The sequence below is a fragment of the Thunnus maccoyii genome, chromosome 2, assembly GCF_910596095.1.
Source record: "Thunnus maccoyii chromosome 2, fThuMac1.1, whole genome shotgun sequence".
In the NCBI taxonomy this organism is placed as follows: Eukaryota; Metazoa; Chordata; class Actinopteri; order Scombriformes; family Scombridae; genus Thunnus; species Thunnus maccoyii.
Window position 1 is genome coordinate 32,401,630 of NC_056534.1, and position 23,846 is coordinate 32,425,475.

The 23,846-nt window shown below is 40.0% G+C and overlaps 1 protein-coding gene across 2 annotated transcripts; it reads left to right on the forward strand.

Moving 5' to 3' along the window:
• The first annotated feature begins 6 nt into the window (after positions 1-6).
• On the forward strand, positions 7-18,036 carry LOC121882491 (sarcalumenin-like). 2 transcript variants are annotated; one of them, XM_042390784.1, is made up of 8 exons: positions 7-115; positions 9,560-10,789; positions 12,177-12,275; positions 12,942-13,037; positions 14,230-14,346; positions 14,748-14,981; positions 15,678-16,027; positions 16,413-18,036. In XM_042390784.1, the coding sequence occupies exons 1-8, from the start codon at positions 31-33 to the stop codon at positions 16,911-16,913; spliced, it is 2,712 nt and encodes a 903-aa protein (XP_042246718.1). In that variant the 5' UTR covers positions 7-30; the 3' UTR covers positions 16,914-18,036. The 2 variants fall into 2 exon arrangements, with proteins under 2 accessions (XP_042246718.1, XP_042246726.1); XM_042390792.1 differs by having other exon boundaries at positions 8-115; positions 12,180-12,275.
• Positions 18,037-23,846: the final 5,810 nt, after the last annotated feature.

A 23,846-nucleotide genomic window follows, 5' to 3' on the forward strand; every position in this document is an offset into this window, starting at 1 on the left:
CAGCCGGTTCGGTATATATATCTAGGGGAGATGAGCAGAAGGCCCCTGGCAGCCAAAATGAAGTCTCTGGTGTTTGTATGCTGCTTGCTGTCTCTGCTGGCCCTGTCTGCTGCAGGTATGGCCGAGGGATTTGGGGTTTGGGGTAAAACTTTTCAGGTTTTTCTACTTGTTGTTGGATGCATTTGGATTCTCCTGGAGTTATTTAAGCAGGTATGAAAGAGGTTTTGTATGTATGTCTTGCTGAGACTTGGAGTGGCTGTAACAATGACTCCTTAGTTCAGCAACAGGTAAAACTGAAAGATCCATACCTTTAGTCTCAAATTGTTTTATGTAATGTGTGTAAATGCACAAGTAAATGCTTTTCTGATTGCACCTTTTGACTTGCTGCATTTCTTATCCTTTCTACTAGTTTGAGGTAGTAAGAAAAGCTGATTATGTCTTTCAGTTGCATCATACAGCTTGCATCCTCTCATAGAAAAGTCCCTCTTTTCTGTTTCCAATTGGAATATGTGTCCAATTTTGACAGACATCTGAGTAAACCACAGCTGATCAGGCAGGAAAAGTGTTGCAATATGTTATGGTGGTGCAGTGCGGAGCTTTGCGGTTGTACATGGAAATGTCAGGGCTGAGGTGTGACACCAGCTGATGGAAACTGTCCTGCTTGCTGCTTATTCCCACTGCTCTGGAGAGAAACACAGTGACAGCACTGACAGACTGACTTGGACTCACTACAAAGAGACACATTCTCTACTGCAGCCAAAAGCAAAAACTGGCTGAAATGATTAGTTCCCCCACTGGATCTATTTTGGTTCGACTATCTTTTCACAGCCAATTACATGCATGTTATTTCACCAGTCAGTGCTCAAGTGTGGATTTTGACATTTTAGAGTCACTTGGTGTTTTACCCTTCATTCTGCAACAAATTAATGTTTTTAAACTGTGCGAATCCGAAATCACTGCTATGACACTATTCATACATAATTCAATTATGGAGGTTTATACATCGCTTTACTTGTTTTAGTCAAGTTTTACAGTTAGTGACTTGTCATGCTTGGTTGACGTCGAGGCACAGGAGGATACCCTTGTCTGTCCTTGCACTGGTTCATTTTGGTCTTCACATGCAGCCGTAGTCAGGTGTCAGGCATCAGTCAGACAAAGTCGTCACCAGATACTGTGGTCACCAATACTGTGGACTGATACACATCTCTTAAACACTCCAGGGAATGCGCACATATCTTTATCAAGTACATATGCACACAAATATTCCCAGCTAGAAGACATTACACGCAAACAAAATAATCGTAAAGACATCCATGAGTGCAAATAGATAGTCTGCAGCTAAAATCAGCGCAGTGCTTTTAATGTCTCATTAAAGCCTCATCACTCCTGTCTGTCTCTGCTCTGATCTGTCTCCAGAGCTGCTAATCTGTCATTCCAGGCAGCAGGGTCTAGCTCCAGGGGATGTCCCAGCTAAAAGGGGCATGAGAGAGCAGAGCAGACATGACTAGATAATAAAAGTTCTATGAAAAGTTGAGGTTAATGACAATAAACTGAAGTAGTGACAAAGGTGACGTGGCAGTGTCTTCCCCCTCTGTATTAATTTTTTTTGTTTGTTTACCTTTTCAGAAAGGGTGAGATTTGACACAAAGGGCATAATGAGATAAAATAGGGGAACATGGCAGGTTCCTCATCAAGGAGAGATGGATTATGTCACACAGAGCTCACTGATGAACTCACTGATTGTGTCGTTACCCTCACTACAATGAATGGTAGCATGTTAGCAACAGTTCTTTGTCCGCCAAAAGTTTTTTCTTGTTGCAACCAAGGACTCTGAAATCTGCCTCCTTATCTCTAATTCCTGCATCTTGCATTGTGTTACATGCAGCTCTTCATTGCCTAGGAATATTGGGATTATTATTTATTGTTGTTATGTCTGTCTATATGTTGTGCTGTTGACACTGTGCACTGAGTGTTCTTTTCCATGCTGTACTGATGAAAAAGTGGTGAAGTGGAAAGGTTCAAACTTGTTGTGTAGATTGAGAAATACAGTGTATAATGCATATAATTAGATGCTGAGAAAGATGAAGAATGTTTAAAAATTTGATCAAAACTATCACTAGTTGCATGTTCCTGTTACTGGGTGCTTTTGCTTTGGGCACTGATGCCTGAAGTTTCCATGTATTTAAGCATATTAACTCATCATTCATTGTGGTTATTATGCTCACAATAGGCAGATGTTGTCACTCCTAGTGCTGCTGATGCATTTATTGGTCTTTGGTCTTTGAAAATAGTCTGAGTCACCCACTGCCACCCACTCACTATTGCAGGGAATGTGAGCAATAGTGCAGTAGAGTTGCAGGCCAGCCTCATGACAATCACAGGGAAGAAAAGAGCGTCACACTTCCTGAAAATAGGAGCGGAATTATCCCTCCTTCTTTTCACCCTCTGACGCATTGTGGGACTATTTCAGTCTTTGAGAGGTACCATGCTGCACCCAGGCACCTGTCCCTCTCTATCCCCACGACAATGTGTTCTGCCCAGGCTTTCCTGCAGCAACAGCAGGGTCCTGGGAGTGAGGAAGCCCTACATAGACACACAAATGACCAAATGATCACACAGAACAGTTGTCTATTGTTTCAAGCTCTTTTTTTATTTGATGGATGTGTATTTTATTTATGCTTGAAGCAACTTATAACAGGGGTGTTGCAATACTATCAAATGTCTCATTTTAAAGCTGCTAGAATCCATATTTTCATATTAGCAATGGATTAAATGACTATGTGTGATGTGCAAAAGAGACTCATATTGAATCATATTGTTTTGGTTTTACAGCCCACAATTATACTGTTTTGGTTCGGTCTCAATGTTCTCTTCAACCTCTTTCCAGCTGCAGTGGGCAGCTGTTTTCCACGAAAAACACTGTATGCTTCCCTGCCCAGCACCAAACAGCAGACAGACAGACAGACAGTTAGCAACTAACTAGTTAACATATTGGAGCATTTAACAGCTAAAGAGTTGGTGGAGACCAAAACAGAGCTAAAAGGAGAGTAAATGGTTGACTTACATTCATCAGGTTGAAAGAAACATAACTCCCAAAAATGAATGCTTTGTGTCTGCTGGATGTGTAAGTAAGCAATTGTTTGCTGACATATTCACCATATTAACTTTATAAAATGATAATATATCAGTTTTGTGCAGGCCACTGGCAGCAAAAAATCATTCTATCAATATTGCTTGAAAACACAAAAATGTTAAGTATGGCCCACAGATGCTGCAGCCTATTGGTTCAGCCATTTTGTGTCAACATGTACTGAATGTACCAGAATCACCGCTAAAATGCTAACATGCTGATATGTAGCAGGCATCATGTTTACCATGTTCACCATCTTAGTTTAGCACATTAGCAAACCAATTGGCACTAAACACAACGTACAACTGAGGCTATGGTCATAAACTAAGTATTGGACAAAATGAAAAGTTGATCTGAAGATGACGATACATGAAAAGTTAAAGGATGCTCAAAGTTATTACAGTTCATCTTGGGTGCATGTTCACATCAACTTTCATGGTAATCCATCCAATAGTGTTCAAAATCTTAAATTGCTTATGCAAAATATCCTGTATATACCTGTGCCTCTAAATAAATGTACATAATTATGCTAAATAAATCGCTAAAATACATCTTGTCCACCTCTTGTCCGCCTTGTTCAGTGGCTGGCTTGGTTGTTTATTTGTTTATTAGGATCGCCATTAATTGCTACCGGGGTAGTAACTATTCTTCCTGGGGTCCACAGGGGAATCGACTGGGGTACAGGTTGTACCTCACTGTAGCCTGCTACTACAATGAATGTGCATCCTTGAGTATGTGACCGTCAGGGTACCCTGGGGGTGACTATCCCAACTGGTGTCCAAGAATGACAGGACCACAGTTTGACTGATATGCAGGGCCTTGAGGGAAAAAGCTAAAAACAGAAAACCCATAGAAACCCCTTGGCTTTCCCAAATAATTCAGTAATGTTTTGTACATTTGCCAACTTATATGTTCCTTCTGTATAATGTTAATCTGAACAAAATATGATCCAACTTTATTATTTTCACATGTCTTCTTTAACTAATATGTTCCACCATCTTCCTAACTATGTTATCTTTAATTTAATTTGGCCACTGCTGGGGACTAGCTCAGCAGCAGAAACTGATCTCTCCACTTTATCTTCATAACTCTCTTGAGGAATCCAGCATGGAGACAAGCCAGCAGACTAAACTCAGTTTGTATGATTGCAGTGGCCTGAGTTTAGATGATACATATGAATAGCTGTATATATATATATATAGAACTTTTTCACTTTTTGATTTAACAACATGCACCAGACACTATGTTGTATGTTCCTTTAATGTTAGCAAGACAGAAGGCTTGTCCCTAAATCATGACATCAACGTGTGAGTCCTACATAAAGCAGGCAATTAATGGACTGAAATCCCAAAACAAAAAAATCACAGAATCTTTAGCACATTTACCTTCTTCACTCTAACATAAACAACTAGTTAATGGTCATTTGGAACTGACCTTGTTATGTAATGTCGAGTACCTTCGGTACTTCAGGATCTTTGGCCACTGCTGCTGTTCATATTACAACAGACAATGCTGTAGCTTCTCTGTCTTTGGACAGTATCCAAACCTCCTCCGTAGCTCCATCAGAGCAGCATCCAAGCACCCTCCTCAGGTTACCCCTCACTACCCCCACCACCACCCTCAACCCCTCATTTGTTTCATTCAATTACTGACACCTACAGTACACTTAAGTCTGGCACGTTTTACACATCCTGGGCCACACTGAATGCCAGAGGTTGGACAGGCAAGTCTCATACCTCGACCTCTGCCAGTGACAGCAAGGGAGTACACGATGAATAAGTGACTGTCACTTAATCGTCTGTAGTAGCTTCTCTTTGTCAGATGAACTCGCTATCCCCCTAAAGTTGTCAAAAATGACGCCGACAAGAACAAATCTTGCTTGATAAATATCAGTAGACCTTTGCATGATTTTGATTTGGGGCTTGGACTCTTTAGTGTGGTTGTAGCGGTCACCCATTCCTGGATACTTGCTGTCATTTTCCTTTTCCCAGTTAGTTATAGCTGAATGTTGAAATTCCTCTGATTTGATTGGAGGGTTATTCAGACCACCTGTTGCGCAGGGCGTGGGGACTGGCTCCTAAATAATAATTGAGAGCAGGGTGCATTCCCCTCTTGGCCAATCAGGGTGTGACGACGCCCTTTCTTTGATGCTTAAGAGAGGTGGGAAATTGCATACCCATGTCTTTTTTGATCCTTCCTCAACTTACTGCAGACCTAATTTTAGCAGATATTGTCACAAACACTGGTCTTTTTGGGCATTTTTAAGATTTCTTTGCTGTTTTTTGCTTTTCTGATAGAGGGCCATTTCAAACATTCTGGAGCCTAATTTGAGTGAATATTAAGAAATCACTTTTCAACTAGGTTACCTGCATTAGGAGAGATCTTAGTGCTAATCATGCAAAGGTTTTTCCTTGCCTAACAATAGCCTAATGTCTTCAGGCTTTATTTTGTTATTTTGTTTATTTGTTTATTTTCATTGAAATCTCCTTTATACACATTTCCTTATTATCAAAGAAGTATTTGTCCATTATTATTGAGGAAGCATTTAATTATAACTGAAGAGTTATTTGTTAATTATTATAAGGAGACATTTTGTCATTGAGTAGGCACTGGGAAGTTTGTTTATCCAAGTAAATATATTTTGTATTTTTATGTGGTTGGGAACTTGTTCACAGGCTTCTTTATGATCATCTGAAGTCAGGGAAATCAGTACTGCCACATGGTGGCCCTGAGGTGCAAAACACAACAACACTTCAGGAAAAACATTAACAAATCAAAAAACACAACCTTCCTGGAAAAAACTGTGACGAATCTGAAAACACAATATTTCAGAAAACACATTAACCAATAAAATGTTGTGTTTTCGGTTTTGTTGTTGTGTTTTCTGATTTGTCCATCTGTTTTGCACCTCAGGGCCACCATGCTTTAGCTAATTAGAATGCATTACCAGCATAATCACTGATGGTCTGGCCAAACACTGGAGATCTACTGGTCTCACTTGTAGGGTTTGACTGGGTTCATATTATAATACACAGTGGTCTGCCATAGACTTGGAATAAGACTATTTGATTGTCACTGTTGGTAAATATCACAAAGCAGAAAACATTGTAGAACAAAAGTGATCTTCACATATGTTTGCACACAGTGTGGACGCTTGAATATATAAGCTTGATGTTCTCTGGTCACTAATGCTGACAATCCCCTCAGGAGGTGATAAGCGAACAAAGCTTCCAGACACAGGATGTGACAAACGACATCATGAGCACTAAATAGTTTGATGTGGGATTCAGGGCCTTAAAATAGCGGAAAGAAATTGTCATGGATCAGTGCCACAGAGGGAGAGTACATGAAGTCCTGCTTGCATCATTTAGGACCACTGACTGTAGTCAATGTTTAGGACAGCTGGATCAGTATAAAGCTATTCACTACTACAGCTTGTGATTTGACTAGACTGACTCAGAAGCAGTCAATCTTTCCTTCATCTCACTCTTTTACATCCACTTTTAAAACAGACTGCAGTCGAGTGATATTCTTTTTGCCCAGTTGGTTGTTTTGGGCACTCCAGACAACATGAGATCGCGCTAACATGTTATTAGATCAAGAACGGTGGAATTTAGTAGCAGACTTGGCGTAGCATATTAATGTGTTGCATCTTCAATTAAAGGGTGGTTTCACAATTTTTCAAGTCTGTCTTAAAACAACAGTCAGGTGCCTATATGATGATTGAAACAGGTTTTACTTGCTGTAATTGTTCCTCATGTTCATACTGGCCGTTTGAAGATCTCCTCTTAATCCGCTTTCAATCTAAGTGATGGAGGACAAAATCCACAGTCCTCGTTTTGTGCAAAAATGTTTTCCAAAGTGTGAAGATAATATAAGGCTTCAGCTGTCTGACTTTGTCAAATCAAGTGGATATCTTTCAAAGTTCAAAATTTAGTACAAAATTCCCTCTTTTTGTTTCCATGGACAGTCTTTCCTTGTTGGACTGCAATGGAGGGATAGTAACAAAAAGAGGGAATTTTGTACTAAAAAGAGGATAACTTTGGAAGATATCCACTTGATTTGACTAACTTAGACTGCTGAAGCTTCATATTAGCTTCAGATAAACTTTTGAATAACTTTTTACACAAAATGACAACTGTGGATTTTGTCCCCCATCATTTGCATTTCAAATCTTTAATTGGCCAGTATGAACAGGAGAAATGATTATAGCAAGTAAAACCTGTTTCAGTGTTCATATAGGCACCTGACTGTTGTTTTACAGACTTCAAAAAGTGTGACCCTATCCTTTAACTATAGTTTGATGCAATTGATTGTCAGTTTTTTTGCTGTTGCTATGGATCGTTTTACCATAGGCATTTTGAATAGTCATAGCAGGAAAAGCACAGGTGTTACTAATGACATTAACAATGGCACAATTGTATTATTTTATTATTAAGCCTGACAAAATGTTGACCAAATACTTAACAGTAAGAGTATCTAAAGTGATCATCACATGCGTTAGCTTCTTCCTTTAGCATTAGCCTGGTTCCTCTTATATGGGCAAAGAAGTCTTACATATATGTAAACCTATAGTGACAGCTGTCTTAGTCTTCCTCCTCCACACTGACCCCACTTTGTAACATGAACTGTAGACATACATTTAGCTGTCCCACTCATATCACACTGTGTACCACTGTGTGTTCCCCAGTCTGACTACCTCACAGGCAGTTATAGAGGTAGTATATAAATAGAGGTCACTGTGCTCTTTGTACACTGTGGTTTTGAAGGGTATCTCATGTACATGTATGCATGGTAGGTGTAATAGAGAGGGAGTCCCAAGTTTAGATATGATTGTTTTGAAGCCATAGTAACTGTAATCTGTTGTATGATGCTGAGTGTGTGCAACTTGTTCTTGAAAATGTCTGCTATTGTCTTTAATTGATCTGAGAGAAAGACTCCAACAATCTTTGGCTTTGCTCTTGAGAAAAATGTTCATAGACATGAACATGACACCAAGTATTTAAATCAAATTAGCAATCGACTTTGTTGCTGACTTATCAAAACTAAATGCACATAATTTTTGCAGAGACAGATTCAAATGGCTTTTAATGGAGGGGGTTATTCCACATAGTTGGGACACTGATTGTCAAAAGAAGTCCTAAACCCTTCCAAGTCCTATAATGTAAGATATTAAAAAGATGTCGAACAAAATTATGTTTTATATCCATAAGAATTACTGGTAGTGCTATTTGGGTTTCAAACAAATTGTATTTTCTTGTGGGGAAATACTTTTTCTGAGGCTTTTCTAACAAGAAAATAATTTAATTAGAATTGAGCTGTGGGGAGAAACATTTTGTGCAATAACTGTCAGATTTTAAGGATGCCAGCAAAAAAAACATATTGGCACAAATTATTGTAACAGGCTTAAGCTGAATTCAATACTTTCTTTGTTTTAAAAAGATTTGGGTACCTTTATTTTCGAGAAATGTGGGCAAAGCAAGTTTATATGAACACTGCAAAAGAAAAGAAAAGAAAAGAAGAAATATAACTGTTTATATTGTAAGAATTCAGATACAGCTCCTTCCTTTTGATTGAACTGAAACATGACAACAGTAATTAATGTACTGTATACAATGAGAGTAATTAGATTCCATCATGTCAACTCAGCTGTCTTCTTTTACAACTGTCCACTGCAAGTGTCCACTGTATGAGCGCCTCAAATAGTCCTCATGTCACCATTCAAGGAGCTGAAATCTGAGTCTTAAATCGGGGAGGTGCTGAACATTTGATCTACTCTGTACTTGATCAGTGAAGTGCTGACATAAAGAACAAAGGTGACTGGTCAGCAGAAGTCTAGCTGAATTAAATTAATCGACAGTTAGTTGCATGCAATCTGATTGGTCATAAAAGCATTTCTATAGGGAATATATAGATGATTATGGATGCACATTGCTTTGAAGACAACCATCAAAGGCCTCACAGTTAGCCAAATAATGGCTGTACTTGTTAAGAAAGTAAAAAATATTATGCTATATGCTATATTAGCATGTATGAGTGTGAGATGAATGTATGACATCAGAAAGTCACAGCTATTCACTATGACAGTAGATTCTCACTTTTGTGCATTATTGTTTTTCCAAGACTTCATCAAGTAATAGGTGGAGTAAAAACAGATCTCTACTGTTGCAAATATGCTTTGCCAACAAACAAATGACTAAACAAATACATGTAATAATGTAAAATTAATTTTTGAAGTGTTTTCAGGGAATTACAATGATGGTCAGGGATCACAGTTCTGATCAGGAATAAATTTAACATTTTTATGCCAAGATGTTATTTCTGTAAAACAGTGCTGATCAAAGACTGTAACCCCAACCCTGTCAAAAGAGAGACCAGCACACAAACTAACCTCATCTAATCGCATTCTCTCATCTCCTCGCTTCATAGATCTCTTGGCAGACTCCTCCATCCATGATGAGGAGCATCTGGTGCGTCTGCAGCTCCAGCAGCCAGAGGGAGACCTCTTCTCCTGTGGATGTGACACAACAGAAGATCACACCAGCCAGAGCTCCTCCAACGACACCCCAGCCCCAGAGAGGGCCATGTGTCAGCCCTGTACACCCCCATCAGCTTTAGGTGCTCCCGCTGAAGAAGAGCCAGCCTCGCCCTCAGAGCAAGAAGAGGAGGAGGAAGCAGCTGCAACTGAGGAAGATGCTCCCACTGTTGAGATAACAAGTGATGTAACAGAAGAACAGGAGGAGGCAGCTTCCCAGGAGAAGGAGGAAGAAGGAGAGGAGATTTCTGATGAAGAGGCTGATGCAGAGCCTGTAGAGGAGGTTCAAAGTGTAGAGGAGGAGGAGGAGGAGGAAGTAGCTGAGGAGGTTGCATCTTCTGAAGAGGAGGAGAAGGTAGCAGAGGAAGAGGAGGACCACACAGAGGAAGGAGGGGAAGAAGCAGAGGAGGAATTGCCTCATGAGGAGGAGGAAGAAGAGGATGTACCTCAGGGAGATGATGCAGAAGAGGAAAAACATGCTGTTGAAGAAGCAATTCAGGAACCAGAAGGTGAAGACAAACAGGAGAACACAGAGGAAGCAGCCGAGAAAGTGACAGCAGAGCCTGATGAAGAACCCGAGGCTGAGCCAGAGATGATTTCAGAACCAGAGGCAGAAGCAGAACCCGAGGCTGAGCCAGAGGTGATTTCAGAACCAGAGCCAGAAGCAGAACCCGAGGCTGAACCAGAGGTGATTTCAGAACCAGAGGCAGAAGCAGAACCTGAGGCTGAGCCAGAGGTGATTTCAGAACCAGAGCCAGAAGCAGAACCCGAGGCTGAGCCAGAGGTGATTTCAGAACCAGAGGCAGAAGCAGAACCCGAGGCTGAGCCAGAGGTGATTTCAGAACCAGAGGTGGCTGCAGAGCCTGAGATTGAAGAGGCTGCAGGACAAGAACCAGAACCTGAAGTAATTTCAGAGCCGGAGATGACTCCAGAGGCTGAAATAAAACCAGAACCTATTGTGGAGGTGGTCACACCAGAGTCTGTTGAGGAGGTGGCCGTGGAAGACGTACCCATGGAAACCACAGTGGAGGAGGCTCCCGTGGTGGAAGAGAAACCTGTTGACGTTGAGGAAGCAACAGTGGAGGACATGACTGCAGAGGAGCCTGCACAGTCTACGGCCAAAGGTACAGAAAGAAGAACACCAATAACATGAAGTACTCACGTGTATCTCCTGTCATCTCAAAACAGGAGATACACATGAGTACTGCCTAGCTGACAAGCAGCTACACATAGAGAAGGTTGGGATGATATTAGAGTAAATCTCTCCCCATAGTGAGAGCTTCTGTAATTAAAGAAGCATGCCATTATCTGGTGACTGGGTGTTGACACCTGCTATAAAAGACGATGGCTGAGTCTCAAAAGAGTTCCCCATCTCTCACTCGGATCCCTCTTCACTGCCTTATTCATTACACTCATGTGAGTGTCATTTAAAGTTTTCTCATGTAATGTGCGTTGTAGTTTTTAAATGGTTGCTAAAAACATAGTAAGTAGTATAGTAGTATATTTTTTGGTACAATGACAAGAAAGCATCTTTCAAAAAGCTTGTGTTCTTACAGTCATATATTTTGTGATCATGAGAAACTATAGTTTTGTTAATTTGTGATCCCCTGAATCAGATTTGGTTTAATATCAGCTTTTTCTTGTGATCACAGAACTTTTTTCATCCATCTGAAAAGCATTTCAGAAAGAAATAGTTTATAAGTTGTAATTAATGGCTTTATTAATGGTTAATTAAACATTTAATGCTTAATATAGGTCAGTAATTGGCCATTGATGAGGACAGATTTTGGGTTGCCAGTGTGGCTGATGTTAGTTAGTTTTATTTACAAAAACAAGTTAAGCTCAAGGAGGATATACACAGGACGAAGGGAGTTTTTTTTGGCAACAGAAAAGTTGTTACTGATCTATAAAAAAACATTACTTACAACTTATAAAACCTATATAAAGTATGCCTTATGGAACCAAAAAAAATATATATATATATCTGGAAATGTGATGGGGATTTAGCTGAGATGGGTCATGGAATTACAGCAAAGATCTCTATCTATCTCTCTTCCTCTCTTGGGCATGCCGAGCCCCCAGAATATGACACTGAGTGTAGCTAAAGGGGAATTAGCAACAACCTCTGGTACAGAAATAAACAGACCGAAATAGCAGAGGAAAGGAATAGACAGATAGATAGGACAACAGCATGATATAACAGTGGAGCTTGTACTCAGCCCAGATGGTCTGGTCACTCACAGCTCAGGAAGCCATCTACCTGGGGATCACATTTTTTTTGTAACCATGTCAGCTGAGTTTTCATGAATTGTCTTTGTAAGCAGATAAGGGAATGTGGTTCACTTCACAGATGTAATATGATCAGTATAAGTCATTGTATGCCACAGAAAACTGCAAATTAGTTTTCAAGGCCGTCCTTGTCAGATCAAGCATTAAGAAGTAATTTACCACATTTAGCAGTTTTAGGGTTTATAATGTACCAGTTGACTGAGAGTCTGTTCTTCCAATCAGCAGGTGAGGATGAGGCAGCAGGCCCAGCACAGAGGGACCGCTCCCACATTGAGGAAACACTGCGATTGGCTACTGCTGAACCCTCAGAAGAGTTCTCAGGTAAAGAACAAATACATCTCAAAATTACTGACATCAGAAAATTTATGCTTAGAATTCTTTTTCCCCCTGAAATGCAATGAAAGGGCATAACGTACACCCACCAACATTCCAGTCAGTGAAACGCACATCCTCTTGATCAAAAACTGGATCTTTGCTGCGGAAGTTCTGTGTGGAGAGCTCGAAATGAAAATACAGCAGAATGTTTACAGCTACTTTGTCAATGGAAAAAGAAAAACAGATGTGTTTGCATGTGAACAAAAGGAAGTTTGAGTCAATTTTGGGGGCTGAAACTATTCTGAAAATTGTTTCATGATGTCCAGGTCCTGGGGCTTTTATGTGCAAGTGTGTGTACTGTGTGAGTGCATGAACTGAGTGTGCGTGTGCTTGCAGACATGTCTCGAGGCAGGTGATTAATCAGTGTAAATGTATAACTCTGTCCTTGGCATGAAGGCCTCTCTGTTCTCTTAAATCAGACTGGTTCTTTTCAGAGAGTCCTGCAGAAAAGCCAGTCTCTTAATCACCTCGGCTCAATTCAATAAACTTTATGAGGGCAATTCATCACTTACTGCCAAAGCAATTGTTGCAATCAGTAATGATAGCAAGAGCATTAATGAAAGTCCTGTCCAAAATGGTGCCATTACACTCTCTCTCTTTCTTTTTCTCTAGCTGCTATGAAGAAGCTGTTGAACATCTACCACAAGGCCATCAAGCCAGTGGAGCAAGCCTACAAGTACAATGAGCTCAGGCAGCATGAGGTCACAGGTAAATCAGATTCTGATTGGAGATCACATCTGTGTAACATGGAATTTGTTTGTTTGTATATTTGCCAAATATCACATGCACTATCTTAAGTAGGCTTTACAGCAACAACAAAATGATCTGTTTATGACTTAAACTGCAGTTCACTTCATATAAGGTAAACTGTAATGATGTATTTTGTTGAGAACTCTGGCACCAGTGCCATTAATCGTCTGATACACCTAAAATCATTATTGTGCTTCAAGCATGACTCATTGGAAATCAAACAGAAACACACCATACCCACCCATCAGTTTTAACCACCTGTTTCAGTTCACCACAGTTAACCGCACAGTACAGTTGTGAATGGTTTAAGAAACTGGAGTTGCACAGAAAGATTGGGGTGCAAATAAAGTCCCAGTTAAGACGAAATGGAGCCCCGACCTGATGTTGTTCAATCTGGGAGAGAAGCACAATAAGGACTCTGTCTGCTGATAATTAAGGGGAACGCTGTGCAGGCCAGCCTCCCTGCAACTTTGTTCCATAGCACTTGAGGGCAGGGAGTATAATTTATGCTAAGGAGCAGGATGAGGACTTCATGCTGTGCCATGTGACCCCTTGTGGTGCAGAATAGAAGAACATGTACACAATCAGGATGTTTAATGTCAGTGTGTTCAGCGTTTTTAACACCAAAATATGTATCACAAAGGGATACTGTGTGTATCATTAAATCAGAAAGGGTATTTTTTTGGAATATAAATGTTCTTAACAATTACATGACAGTTTCCACCTATTAAATTATGCGTTGTCTTGTGTGTAAGTTTGATATTGTGTCCTGAGGGTGGCACTAGAGGAGAGATAATGGATCTAAATGGTTGTGTTCTGTACATTTGATTTCAGCCTGCCCATCTGATTTGATATTTCCAGTGAAAGAACAAACTTTGATCTAGAGATGGCACAAGACAAAAAGTCATGAACATTTTCAGCGATCATCCTCAGTGGGCCATGAATATTCATGCAGAAAAAAAATGTTTAGCATTCTGTCCAGTTCTTGTTGAGATATGGGCAAAGGTATTAGCTAGACAAACAGACAAACAAACATCGTCATCCTTAAACAATATAGAGAAAAAAAGACCCTGCACAGTTTTATCTTTGTGAAGCAGATTTTTTATGCTCTTCCTCTCTTAATCCCTCTCTTGCTATGTCCCCACTGCAGATGGGGAGGTCACCTCTAAACCAATGGTTTTGTTCCTTGGACCCTGGAGTGTCGGCAAGTCCTCCATGGTCAACTACCTGCTGGGTCTTCACGGCACTTCGCAAGAACTTTACACAGGTTCACACTGATCAAACTAGATTGTTTTTCACGCAGCTTGTCAGTGACGAAGCCATTATCCAACGATAACAAGTGCAAATGACAAAAGTAGTGATAGTAATCCACAAGCTTCATAATTATGTTAATATATTACAGTTTTGTGTAAGATTAAGGTTACCCACTCTTCTGTGATGGTGATCATGATTTATATCTTCATTATCATAAGCTGTACTCATTTATTGATAATAACATCAACTAAACATTAGTTAACTTGTGAATTAAGGATGAATTTTTAAGGTAAAGTTTAAAGTGTTGCTTTATGTATACCAACATATATCAAGTAAAAATTAAACTATACAATAGACATGCTGAAGTCCATGAATTGTCCCTGTTAAATCATTCCCTTTTCATCCCTTTACCAGGTGCTGAACCCACCACCTCTGAGTACACTGTCATAATGCATGGTGAGAAGTTTCGGACCATAGAAGGGATTGTTATGGCAGCTGATAGCTCACGGTCCTTCTCCCCGCTGGAAAAGTTCGGCCAAGGCTTCCTGGAGAAGTTGGTGGGTATCGAGATGCCCCACAAGCTGCTGGAGAGGGTCACCTTCGTGGATACGCCTGGTGTCATCGAGAACCGCAAGCAGCAAGAGAGAGGTGAGCATTACTAATGGAATTATGTTAACATCACAGCTGCAGATAGCCAATATTAATTTATTAATTTTAGTTTTTTTTCACTGTCATGCCAAAAAAGTGTTCTCTACCATATTACACCAAGATTTCTCCTCCCAGGCTTATACAGACAGATATGTAGCTGTGGTCAGAGTGGAAGCTAAATTAATCAATGACTGAGATCAGTGGAGTCAATATCAGCAACAGACATCAGCACCATATTACATTAGCTTGTCAGCATGGCATAAAGTATCAGTAAAATAAATAAACAAATAAAACACTCAGATTCACAGGCAAATAGGCAGACTGGCAGGCAGTATAATAAGCCTCCAGGCACTCATAAACACACACACACACACACACAGAAACACACACATACCACAACCACAATAGGGAATTAATTAAATATTAAAGTTGCACAGTGAGTCAAGTTTATTTATTATGCATTTTAACAGATTTACCTCTAAGAGTCTGTGAGTCACATCACTGTATGTGAGAGTTTCACTTTAAAATTGAAGGTTCCCTTGTACCGTATTGAGCGATGAAACAATTTTCAACCATGAGCTTGTCTGTGCTTCTGTTACAAAAATACTTGTGAGAAAGGTTCATCATGTTGCTTTGGAACATTTCACAGGGTGAAAACCTTTTCAAGAAATGAATCCCCTCCCTCCTCTCCCTCAGGTTACCCCTACAGCGAGGTGTGCCAGTGGTTCATTGATCGGGCTGATCTGATCTTCCTGGTGTTCGACCCCACCAAACTGGACGTGGGTGGGGAGCTGGAGATGCTCTTCAGGCAGATGAAGGGCCGCGAGTCCCAGATCCGCCTCATCCTCAACAAGGCCGACAGTCTCACCACCCAGGACCTGATGAGGGTCTATGGAGCCCTGTTCTGGAGCATGGCACCCCTGATCAACGTCACAGAGCCCCCTCGGGTGTACGTCAGCTCCTTCTGGCCTCAGGACTACTCTGCAGACACCAGCCGAGAGCTCTTCATGAAGGAGGAGACCTCTCTACTGGAGGACCTCAACCAGGTACGACTTCCTGACTTGTTTTCATTGACAATATGATTCTTTGAGTTTAGACACACCCAATGTGGTAATTGCTTCATTAAGCACCAGCCATGTTCACCTCACCACATTTTCAAAAGATCGACAATACTGTTTTAAATACTGAAGATTTGAGAAGCCTAATTGTGACTTAATTCATGAATAACTTGCAATACACATCTCTGTGAGTTATCTTTGTGTAAGAAGCACTTAATGTGAAGATGTTACTCAAGTCCTTAATGATGGTAGAAACAGTAGACTCTATATTGTTCCCTAATTAAAATTTTCTGTCTTTCTGTCTCCCTCTTCTGTCTGTTTATTTTTCTCTCTCCTTCTGTCCTTTCTCATTTCTCTCTCTTCTCCTCTGCAGGTGATTGAGAACCAGATGGAGAACAAGATCGCTTTCATCCGCCAGCATGGTATCCGTGTGCGCATCCATGCCCTCCTTGTGGACCGCTACCTCCAGACCTACTATGACAAGCTGGGCTGGTTTAGCGACCCCTACGAGGTGTTCCACGACATTGTCACTGACCCGGACAAGTACTACATCTTCAAATCCATTCTGGCCAAGACCAACGTCAGCAAGTTCGACCTGCCTGACAAGGAGGCCTATCAGGACTTCTTCGGAGTGAACCCCGTGTCCAGCTTCAAGCAGCTCTCCCAACACTGCAGCTGGAGTGGCGGCTGCTTGCTGGACAGGATAGAGAAGGCCATCTCGCAGGAGCTGCCAGCTCTACTTAGCAGTGTCAGCAAGGGCGCAGACGCACCTGCCCCCTCGAAGTCCGCCCCGACACCTCCGCCCCCGCTCCCTGGCACCTGTGAGGGTCCTGGGTGTGAGGAGAAACCCAAAAACCGCTGGAGGAGGCAGTGAGATGGAGGAGGAGGCAGTGAGATGGAGGAGAAGGGTGCAGGAGGAAGAACAGAGGAGGCAGATGGCGGCAGCAGCAGCAGCAGCCAGAGGCGTTCCTGAAATAATCCCCACTGATTCTCAGGACTGGATGTGGGGAGACTGAGCAAAACAGAGAGAAAGAGAATAGAAAATGTGCAAAGATGTACCAAGCAGACTGGGGTCGGATTGTACTTAAAAATACTATCTGATCTGATCTGATACTATTCTTACTGCCTGTTTTTTTTCTGCATGAAGTACCAAATGGACAGAATTTACTCCATCAGAATAGTTCAAATAGTCTTAGACTAAAGTTGTAAAACTAAAGTTGATACCCTCAGTATCTGGTACTTAAGTGAATCAAAACTAACAATGAAAAGTGTTTGCATATTTGACTACAGTTTGGTAGAAAGTGTAGATAAAAAGGTGTGTAGTCAACTTTCCATCTGAAGCTTTCGCTGTCTGACAAAACATGCTACTTGTCTGCAGCACAACATATTTCCAAAAGATGGAAATGAGAAAAAAATAGACCTCTGTTTTCTCTTATATGTGAATAAAATCAGAGAATGGTTGTTTTCTTGTTTCTCCCAGTTTTTCAAGTTTGTATATTATTTATTCACATCTTCAGAGAAAGATGCTGGCAGTGACTACTCCTCCAGAGAAACTAAACGCTGCCACTCTTATGTCTGAAGAGTCAGTCACATCTGCTGTGCTGTGTTTTTACCATCTCAATCCACTTAGTCACCATGTTAATGTCCTAAAAAACAGTGTGAGACAGAATGGTGCTCTTGTAGTGTTGATTTTAGCAGTAGTTCAAACACATTCAGTCAGTATGCTGTCCTACACTACACTGTACTGTTTCTGTATTGTTCTATACTCTTTTCATTCTCCTCAAAACTCCATCATTTAATTGCAGATTTCTGTCCATGTAAGCTTAATGCCAGTGTGGCCTTTTCAGCCCTCTGAACTGTTGCTAGTTTTACCTCAACCTGGCTGCATGCCACATGGGGCATTTTCTTTAAAATGTAATCTTTCCTCGTTCTTTTAGGTCTGTTTGTAATTGTTCTTCTTTTGTGTGATTTCTTTTGAATAAACCACGAAAACATTTGCAGGTTTGTTTCCTTTGTGAGGGTACAAAGACTTTACTGATGAGAACACATCCACTGAAAAGATATATAATTCATACCATTTTGTTGTTAAGTTGCAAAATGCAATAAAAGGAGGAAATATGAGCCAAAGACAAGCTACAAGCACCAGCTCTCAGTCTCTCATCCTGACATGCAGCAGTTTGGACCTCAGAGTAAAATACTGCACATTGATTTGTTCACACATAACAACATTGTATGGATTAGAAACATGTAACAGCTGGGTGAGCACACATCAGCCTAAAACTCCATAAAATAAAAATGTAGTTTTTTGGATAGCTGTTGGTTAATTAACCATGCAGTGACTGAAAAAAGCCACCAGGAGGCGCCTTCATTCAGTGTGTTAATCAAACTGACTCCTCAGCAGAGTGAATGGTAAAAAGAAGCTTTATGTCTCCATATCAGCTGCTGAAGTTTCACTTTTAATACGGGGTGACTCAGGGGAGAAAAATGCCAATTAGAAAGAAAAAAAAAGAAAGTAAACATTACTGAGGTTTTAAACAACTGTACAGTACTTTCTTACTTGGTATTCTATCAAAACAGGACACAGTTCTGTCTTTAATGCATTCAGTGATAATCTAGTTAGGTAGCATGTGAATATTCCTCTGCTAATCATTTGTCATGGTTAAATCTTGTTATAATTCCTGTATTATTGAGTTAAATGTGGGTTCATTCAAAGCAGTGAATTCTTTTTGTTTGTCAAGAAGAGTGTATGTGTGTCTGAGTGTGAAACCCAACGGTATTTGAAAGTGATGGTCTGTCTGAAGTCAGCTTGGTATTGAATCATAAACACTCTTTGGCTTGATCACACCGCAGTTACCCAGTGATGTGGCAGAGCCAATATGACTGTGACAATGACTCACCCAGGTCCACTTTAAGTAACAAATTAAGTACATACAGAGGATTTTGTCTTGGTCACACAACTGCAATGTCATACCGATGAGTTTCACTAAATATATTAAAACAAAAGACCCTTTTAGCACTTACTAAGACAGTCCAGGAGAGCAGAAAGTACATAAAATTCCTGCTGTAAATGTAAATTCAGTTATCTAAAGCTTTGAGGACTGGTCCTTATTAAATTCAGTAACAAGAGATTAGAACAATTTAGCTTGTCAGCGTGCAGATACACATATTATGGATCAGAATATCACTCTCAGTGCTAATCTTCCCCTTTCTCTCTGCATTTGTGCATATCTGTTATTACACACAGTAGCTCTGACCAACTTTTGTATAGGTCAGAACTCAATCCTCTTTTTGTCCATCGAACAATTTTCTTTACCGCTTATCCTCTATGGGGTCACAGGGGAGCTGGAGCCAATCTCAGCTGACATTGGGCGAGACGTGGGTAAACGCTGGACAGTCAATCACAGGGCTAACATACAGTATAGAGACTCTCACATTCACAACTACGGGCAATTTAGAGTCAGTCTGCATGTTTTTGGTCTGTGGGAGGAAGCAGGAGAACATGCAAACTCCACACCGAAAGGCCCTAGCTGGCCAGTGGGTTCGAACCCAGAACCGTCTTGCTGTGAGGCGACAGTGGTGACTACTGCTCCATGCTGTCCTCAATCCTCTCTTTATATATAGTTAAAATGGCTTTGTTAGCACAAGTAAAACTGCACACTGACATGTGGATAAAGGTTCAATGGTATACAGTTAGCCTGGTTCCAGACCTCTAAATCAACAGTAATGCAAAGTAGATTTGCTTACAAAAGGCAAATTATGAACAAGGCCCGTCCAATGCACAGAAAGAAAGTAAGATACAAATGTTCTGTTCATGTTTTGTTCATGTTACAACATGAACAAGACGTCTTAAAAAGTGTTACGAATAAAACCATAACAGCAACTGATCTTGCTTGTCAAAGATCAATGTCTCTCACTCCATCTGCAGATGAAGACCATGTAATACAATTAAAAGCTCAAGAAAAAGCTAGTAAGTAAGTGAACCCTGAGTTGGGCTTGTTTTGTCAAATTACTATTTCCAAGGTCAAGAATGAACTTGTATGCTTGAATTGAAAATCCTTATAACGATACGCTGAAGGCATGGCTAAAAGTCACATACTGTACGGCCAACTAATCAAAGTATACAGCCAATAGTTTAGTCATGCTACTGTACACCACTGTCAAAATAGACAATGCCAATATAGCACATGGCCTTTTTAAAGATAGGCTGCATTTAGAAAAAAAAAACCCTCACCAGTGGATTTTGCCAATTTGCCTTATCTTCGGAAGCTTGTTTAACAAAACACTAAAAAATGGTTCTCTTAAATCTACCTGTAATAAAACATGCGGCCAGACCTGGACTCAAGAGGTCAACTTCCCCACAGAGGTCAATAAAATACCACGCCAACCACACCAGGATGACACAAACACATACAACAAGGTATCAACACATCTGTGTGTATGTAATCACACTATACTTAAATAAATATGTATTTGAGCTCATATTCTGTGTATAATCTGTGTTTGCAGAGCCGCAAGGCAGGACTTCCAGGTCTTAGGTCAAGTGTGAACACAGACTTACCAGTGCAGCCTTATCAAACTCTGCAAACAGGCCTCTCTTGTAGGCTCTTGAACTAAAGCACACGCCACCCACATGACATGTACATATACACACACATGCACTTGAGTAATGCACACAGGGTTACTTGCTTTATTGGAATCAAAGTTTAAACATTATTGCTTCTTCAAAGGAGGAGGAAACAGAGACACACCCAGAACTGTAACCCTGTAATACTGTGTTTATCTTCTTGCTATTCACCTGCTGTTCTCAATCTCATCACTTCACTGTCTCCTGCTAGAAATACAGTGTGGTCCATAGAGACACTAGTCCATTCATGCTAATGAAACACATACCACCATTCTATGTTGGCTATCAAAATACTATAAATAACATTCCTTCTGTGTTTCCTCCGTAAGATTTGCCAGGGATAATGTGTCATTGCACAGTAAATCATCCTCCTTTCTTCCTCATGTTTTTTTCCGTCTTTGGTGTACTTGGCCTTGAAGATTAAACTTTAGCCAAAATGACAAATTCCTCTTCATTTTCTATATTCTGTAGTCATTTGCATTGTGGAAAACGTCTGTGCAGTTTTGAGCCCCTTCAAAAATCGAGGGAGTGCTATTCCCCTACTCTAAGATACAGTGTGAATTTTTTTCTTCTTGTCACAAAAACAAAATTGCTCCTTGACATCTGTTACCTGTTTCTCCTGCAGATTTTCCACCAAATCTGACCCCACTGCTAATCAGAGCAATATTACTTTTATTGGCAACAAACAACATTTTGTGCATTTATTAGATATACAAATGAAAAGGAAGGATTAAATTTCACATTTTTCCTACATATCTGACTTAACTGCATTTCACAGATGTAGATATGAGTAGCATGCACAGCTGAAGCACTCAAAACAGCGTTAGGAAAAATCAAGATTATCTCTCAAATGACCCACAGGAAAAAAAAAATGGCCCACACAAAATTCAACTCAGCTGCAGTCTTGATATTTTGCTGACGTTTCAGTACAAGACAGATGTAGGTAACAGTTGACTCCCTTGGTCGGTCAGAAAAAGGCTAGTTGAGTTATTCTATCATACTACCAATATAAGGTGGAGGTGTAATCATGCAAAGGTGATACAACAAGTAGAGTGATGGGCGTGCTCTCATTAATAACATAATATTTTGAAAATCCTTATTCATGTCTCAAATACTATATTGTGCCCTAATTCACTGCTTTAGAGCAAATCTGCATTAATTGAAGGCAGTTATATCAAGCTAACTGGTCCATTCTGCTTAAAATTCTGGTTTGGGTTAGTCAAAACTTATTAACACATCCCCTTCCAATGTGCTATAATGCTGCATTACAATAAATAGGAAAAACTGGTATCTAATGTTCATCTTAAGTTTCAGGCAGTAGACTAGTGCTGTAGAGTGTAATAGATACAGGTTCAAGGAGTTACATTTCAATCAAAGCATGTCTACAAGAACCAAACATTGGTGTGTAATAAATTTGCCGGTGCTTCAGTTTAATGGTCATGACTTTTTTAGGCTGAGAGAAACTCACAGAAATCGGTTTGTAATCACCACCATCATCCAGCTCTTTTCAGAGTCAGGTGTTATTAAATGGAGAAGTAGTTATCTTACTTATCCTGTAAGCCCTGAGACAAAATATGTCTATTTCAAATTTCTTAATAGTATTTATCCATCCAATGACTTGCTAAGAATTAAACTGAATGTTAATTACAATAACTGCAGCTTTTGTGATACTGAAATTAAAACAACAGATAATTTATTTTTTTTATTGTTTGTCTTCTGTGACGTTCTGGGTGGATTTGCAGGACTGAATGTCCACCAATATCCAACTATTTGCTGCTCTCACAAGAGAAAATATTGTGTTTGGTATAATCTTGGAGGACATTAAGAGTTGGTATTGAACAACCTGACACTTCTGGCTAAGTTTTTCATCTATCCTATCCAAATGGAGGAAAACGAAACCTTCTATTTTTAAAGGGGACCTTGTGGACAAACACAGTGCTCTCAGTGCTTTGACACTGATGAAAAGTGTCTCCTCAGAGCAACTAAACACTGATTTTTTATAATGTATTTATAATTTTTATTTACTTATTTTATTCATTTTTTTAAATTAAAAAAATAGTATAATTTCTTCTCTTTGTTATCCTAAGTCATCTTATTTAATCGAATGTGTCTGTTTTTCTCTGCCTTGATGTTTGTAAATTAATCTTTTCCAATTTAAAAAAACAAAACAAAACAAAACAAAAAAACATGTTGAAGAATTTCTGTCACTGTCCTAGCAGGACACCACTAACTAACTTTAGCCTGTGGTTGACAGGCTAAAGTTAGTTAGCATAAGCAGGATCACTAATGCTTACTGGGTGATTATCACTAACAGTAGCAACACACGTTTGACAGAAAACTTCACTGGCCAGGTCTGCGGTTATTCACATGTGACCTGAACGTTGCTCCACTTCACTTTAGACACCCACCCATCAGCAGCTGTGTCAAGGCACACAAACACCAACAGGCTGATACCGGAGGTCACAGTTTGACTTCAAATTAAAGGCGCTAAATTGTTTTACTTGTGTACTAGTTCTTTGTTAAACAGGCTGCAGGCTTTGTGTCACTTTTAGGGTCAGGATAGGTTGTAAAATAAATGTTAAAATTAGCCTTCTCTGATATTTTTTGATGATAAATGCCCAGATACAACCATAGTTCAATCTATAATCTATGTTTATTTATTATGTTGTATGTCTTGATTCTATAAGACATCTTGTTCCATTTGTTTTTCATTTTTAAAGTGACTTTTTAACATCTGGCCTGGGGCTACAGATGACAATTTGTTCTAAAACAAACAAACAAAAAACATACTCTAACACCAGCAGTTAATAAGTGAGCTTTGTCCCTATCAAGTAAAGCAACAAGATAAAATAAATGTAAATAATACTCTGGCCAATGTGCTGCTATAAGTGGCACTTATAACGCTGGTTGTCATTGGCTATTATTCTTGTGGTTGTTGTTATAGGCTATTTATTCATATATTTTAGTCACATTGTGATGAGCTATAGGTCAAATTCAATGCACACAATACAGTTCATCGCCATTGAAAGCTTCTCTGTGACTTTTCGGCTTCACTTTACCGTGTAAGCCAGTTTGATTGGAGTTTTTGAATAGTGTTTTACTTGTCTTGTCAAAAGCAAGACCGGAAACCGTGTCTTTTAAAACTGCAGTGTGCTTGACAGGCTGGTCCCAGTAACCCGCACC

Coding starts and splice junctions, on each gene's coding strand:
- LOC121882491 (XM_042390784.1), top strand. CDS start 31: ATGAGCAGAAGGCCCCTGGCAGCCAAAATGAAGTCTCTGGTGTTTGTA. Junction 10,790..12,176: donor TGCACAGTCTACGGCCAAAG/GTACAGAAAGAA, acceptor TCTTCCAATCAG/CAGGTGAGGATGAGGCAGCA. Junction 12,276..12,941: donor ACCCTCAGAAGAGTTCTCAG/GTAAAGAACAAA, acceptor CTTTTTCTCTAG/CTGCTATGAAGAAGCTGTTG.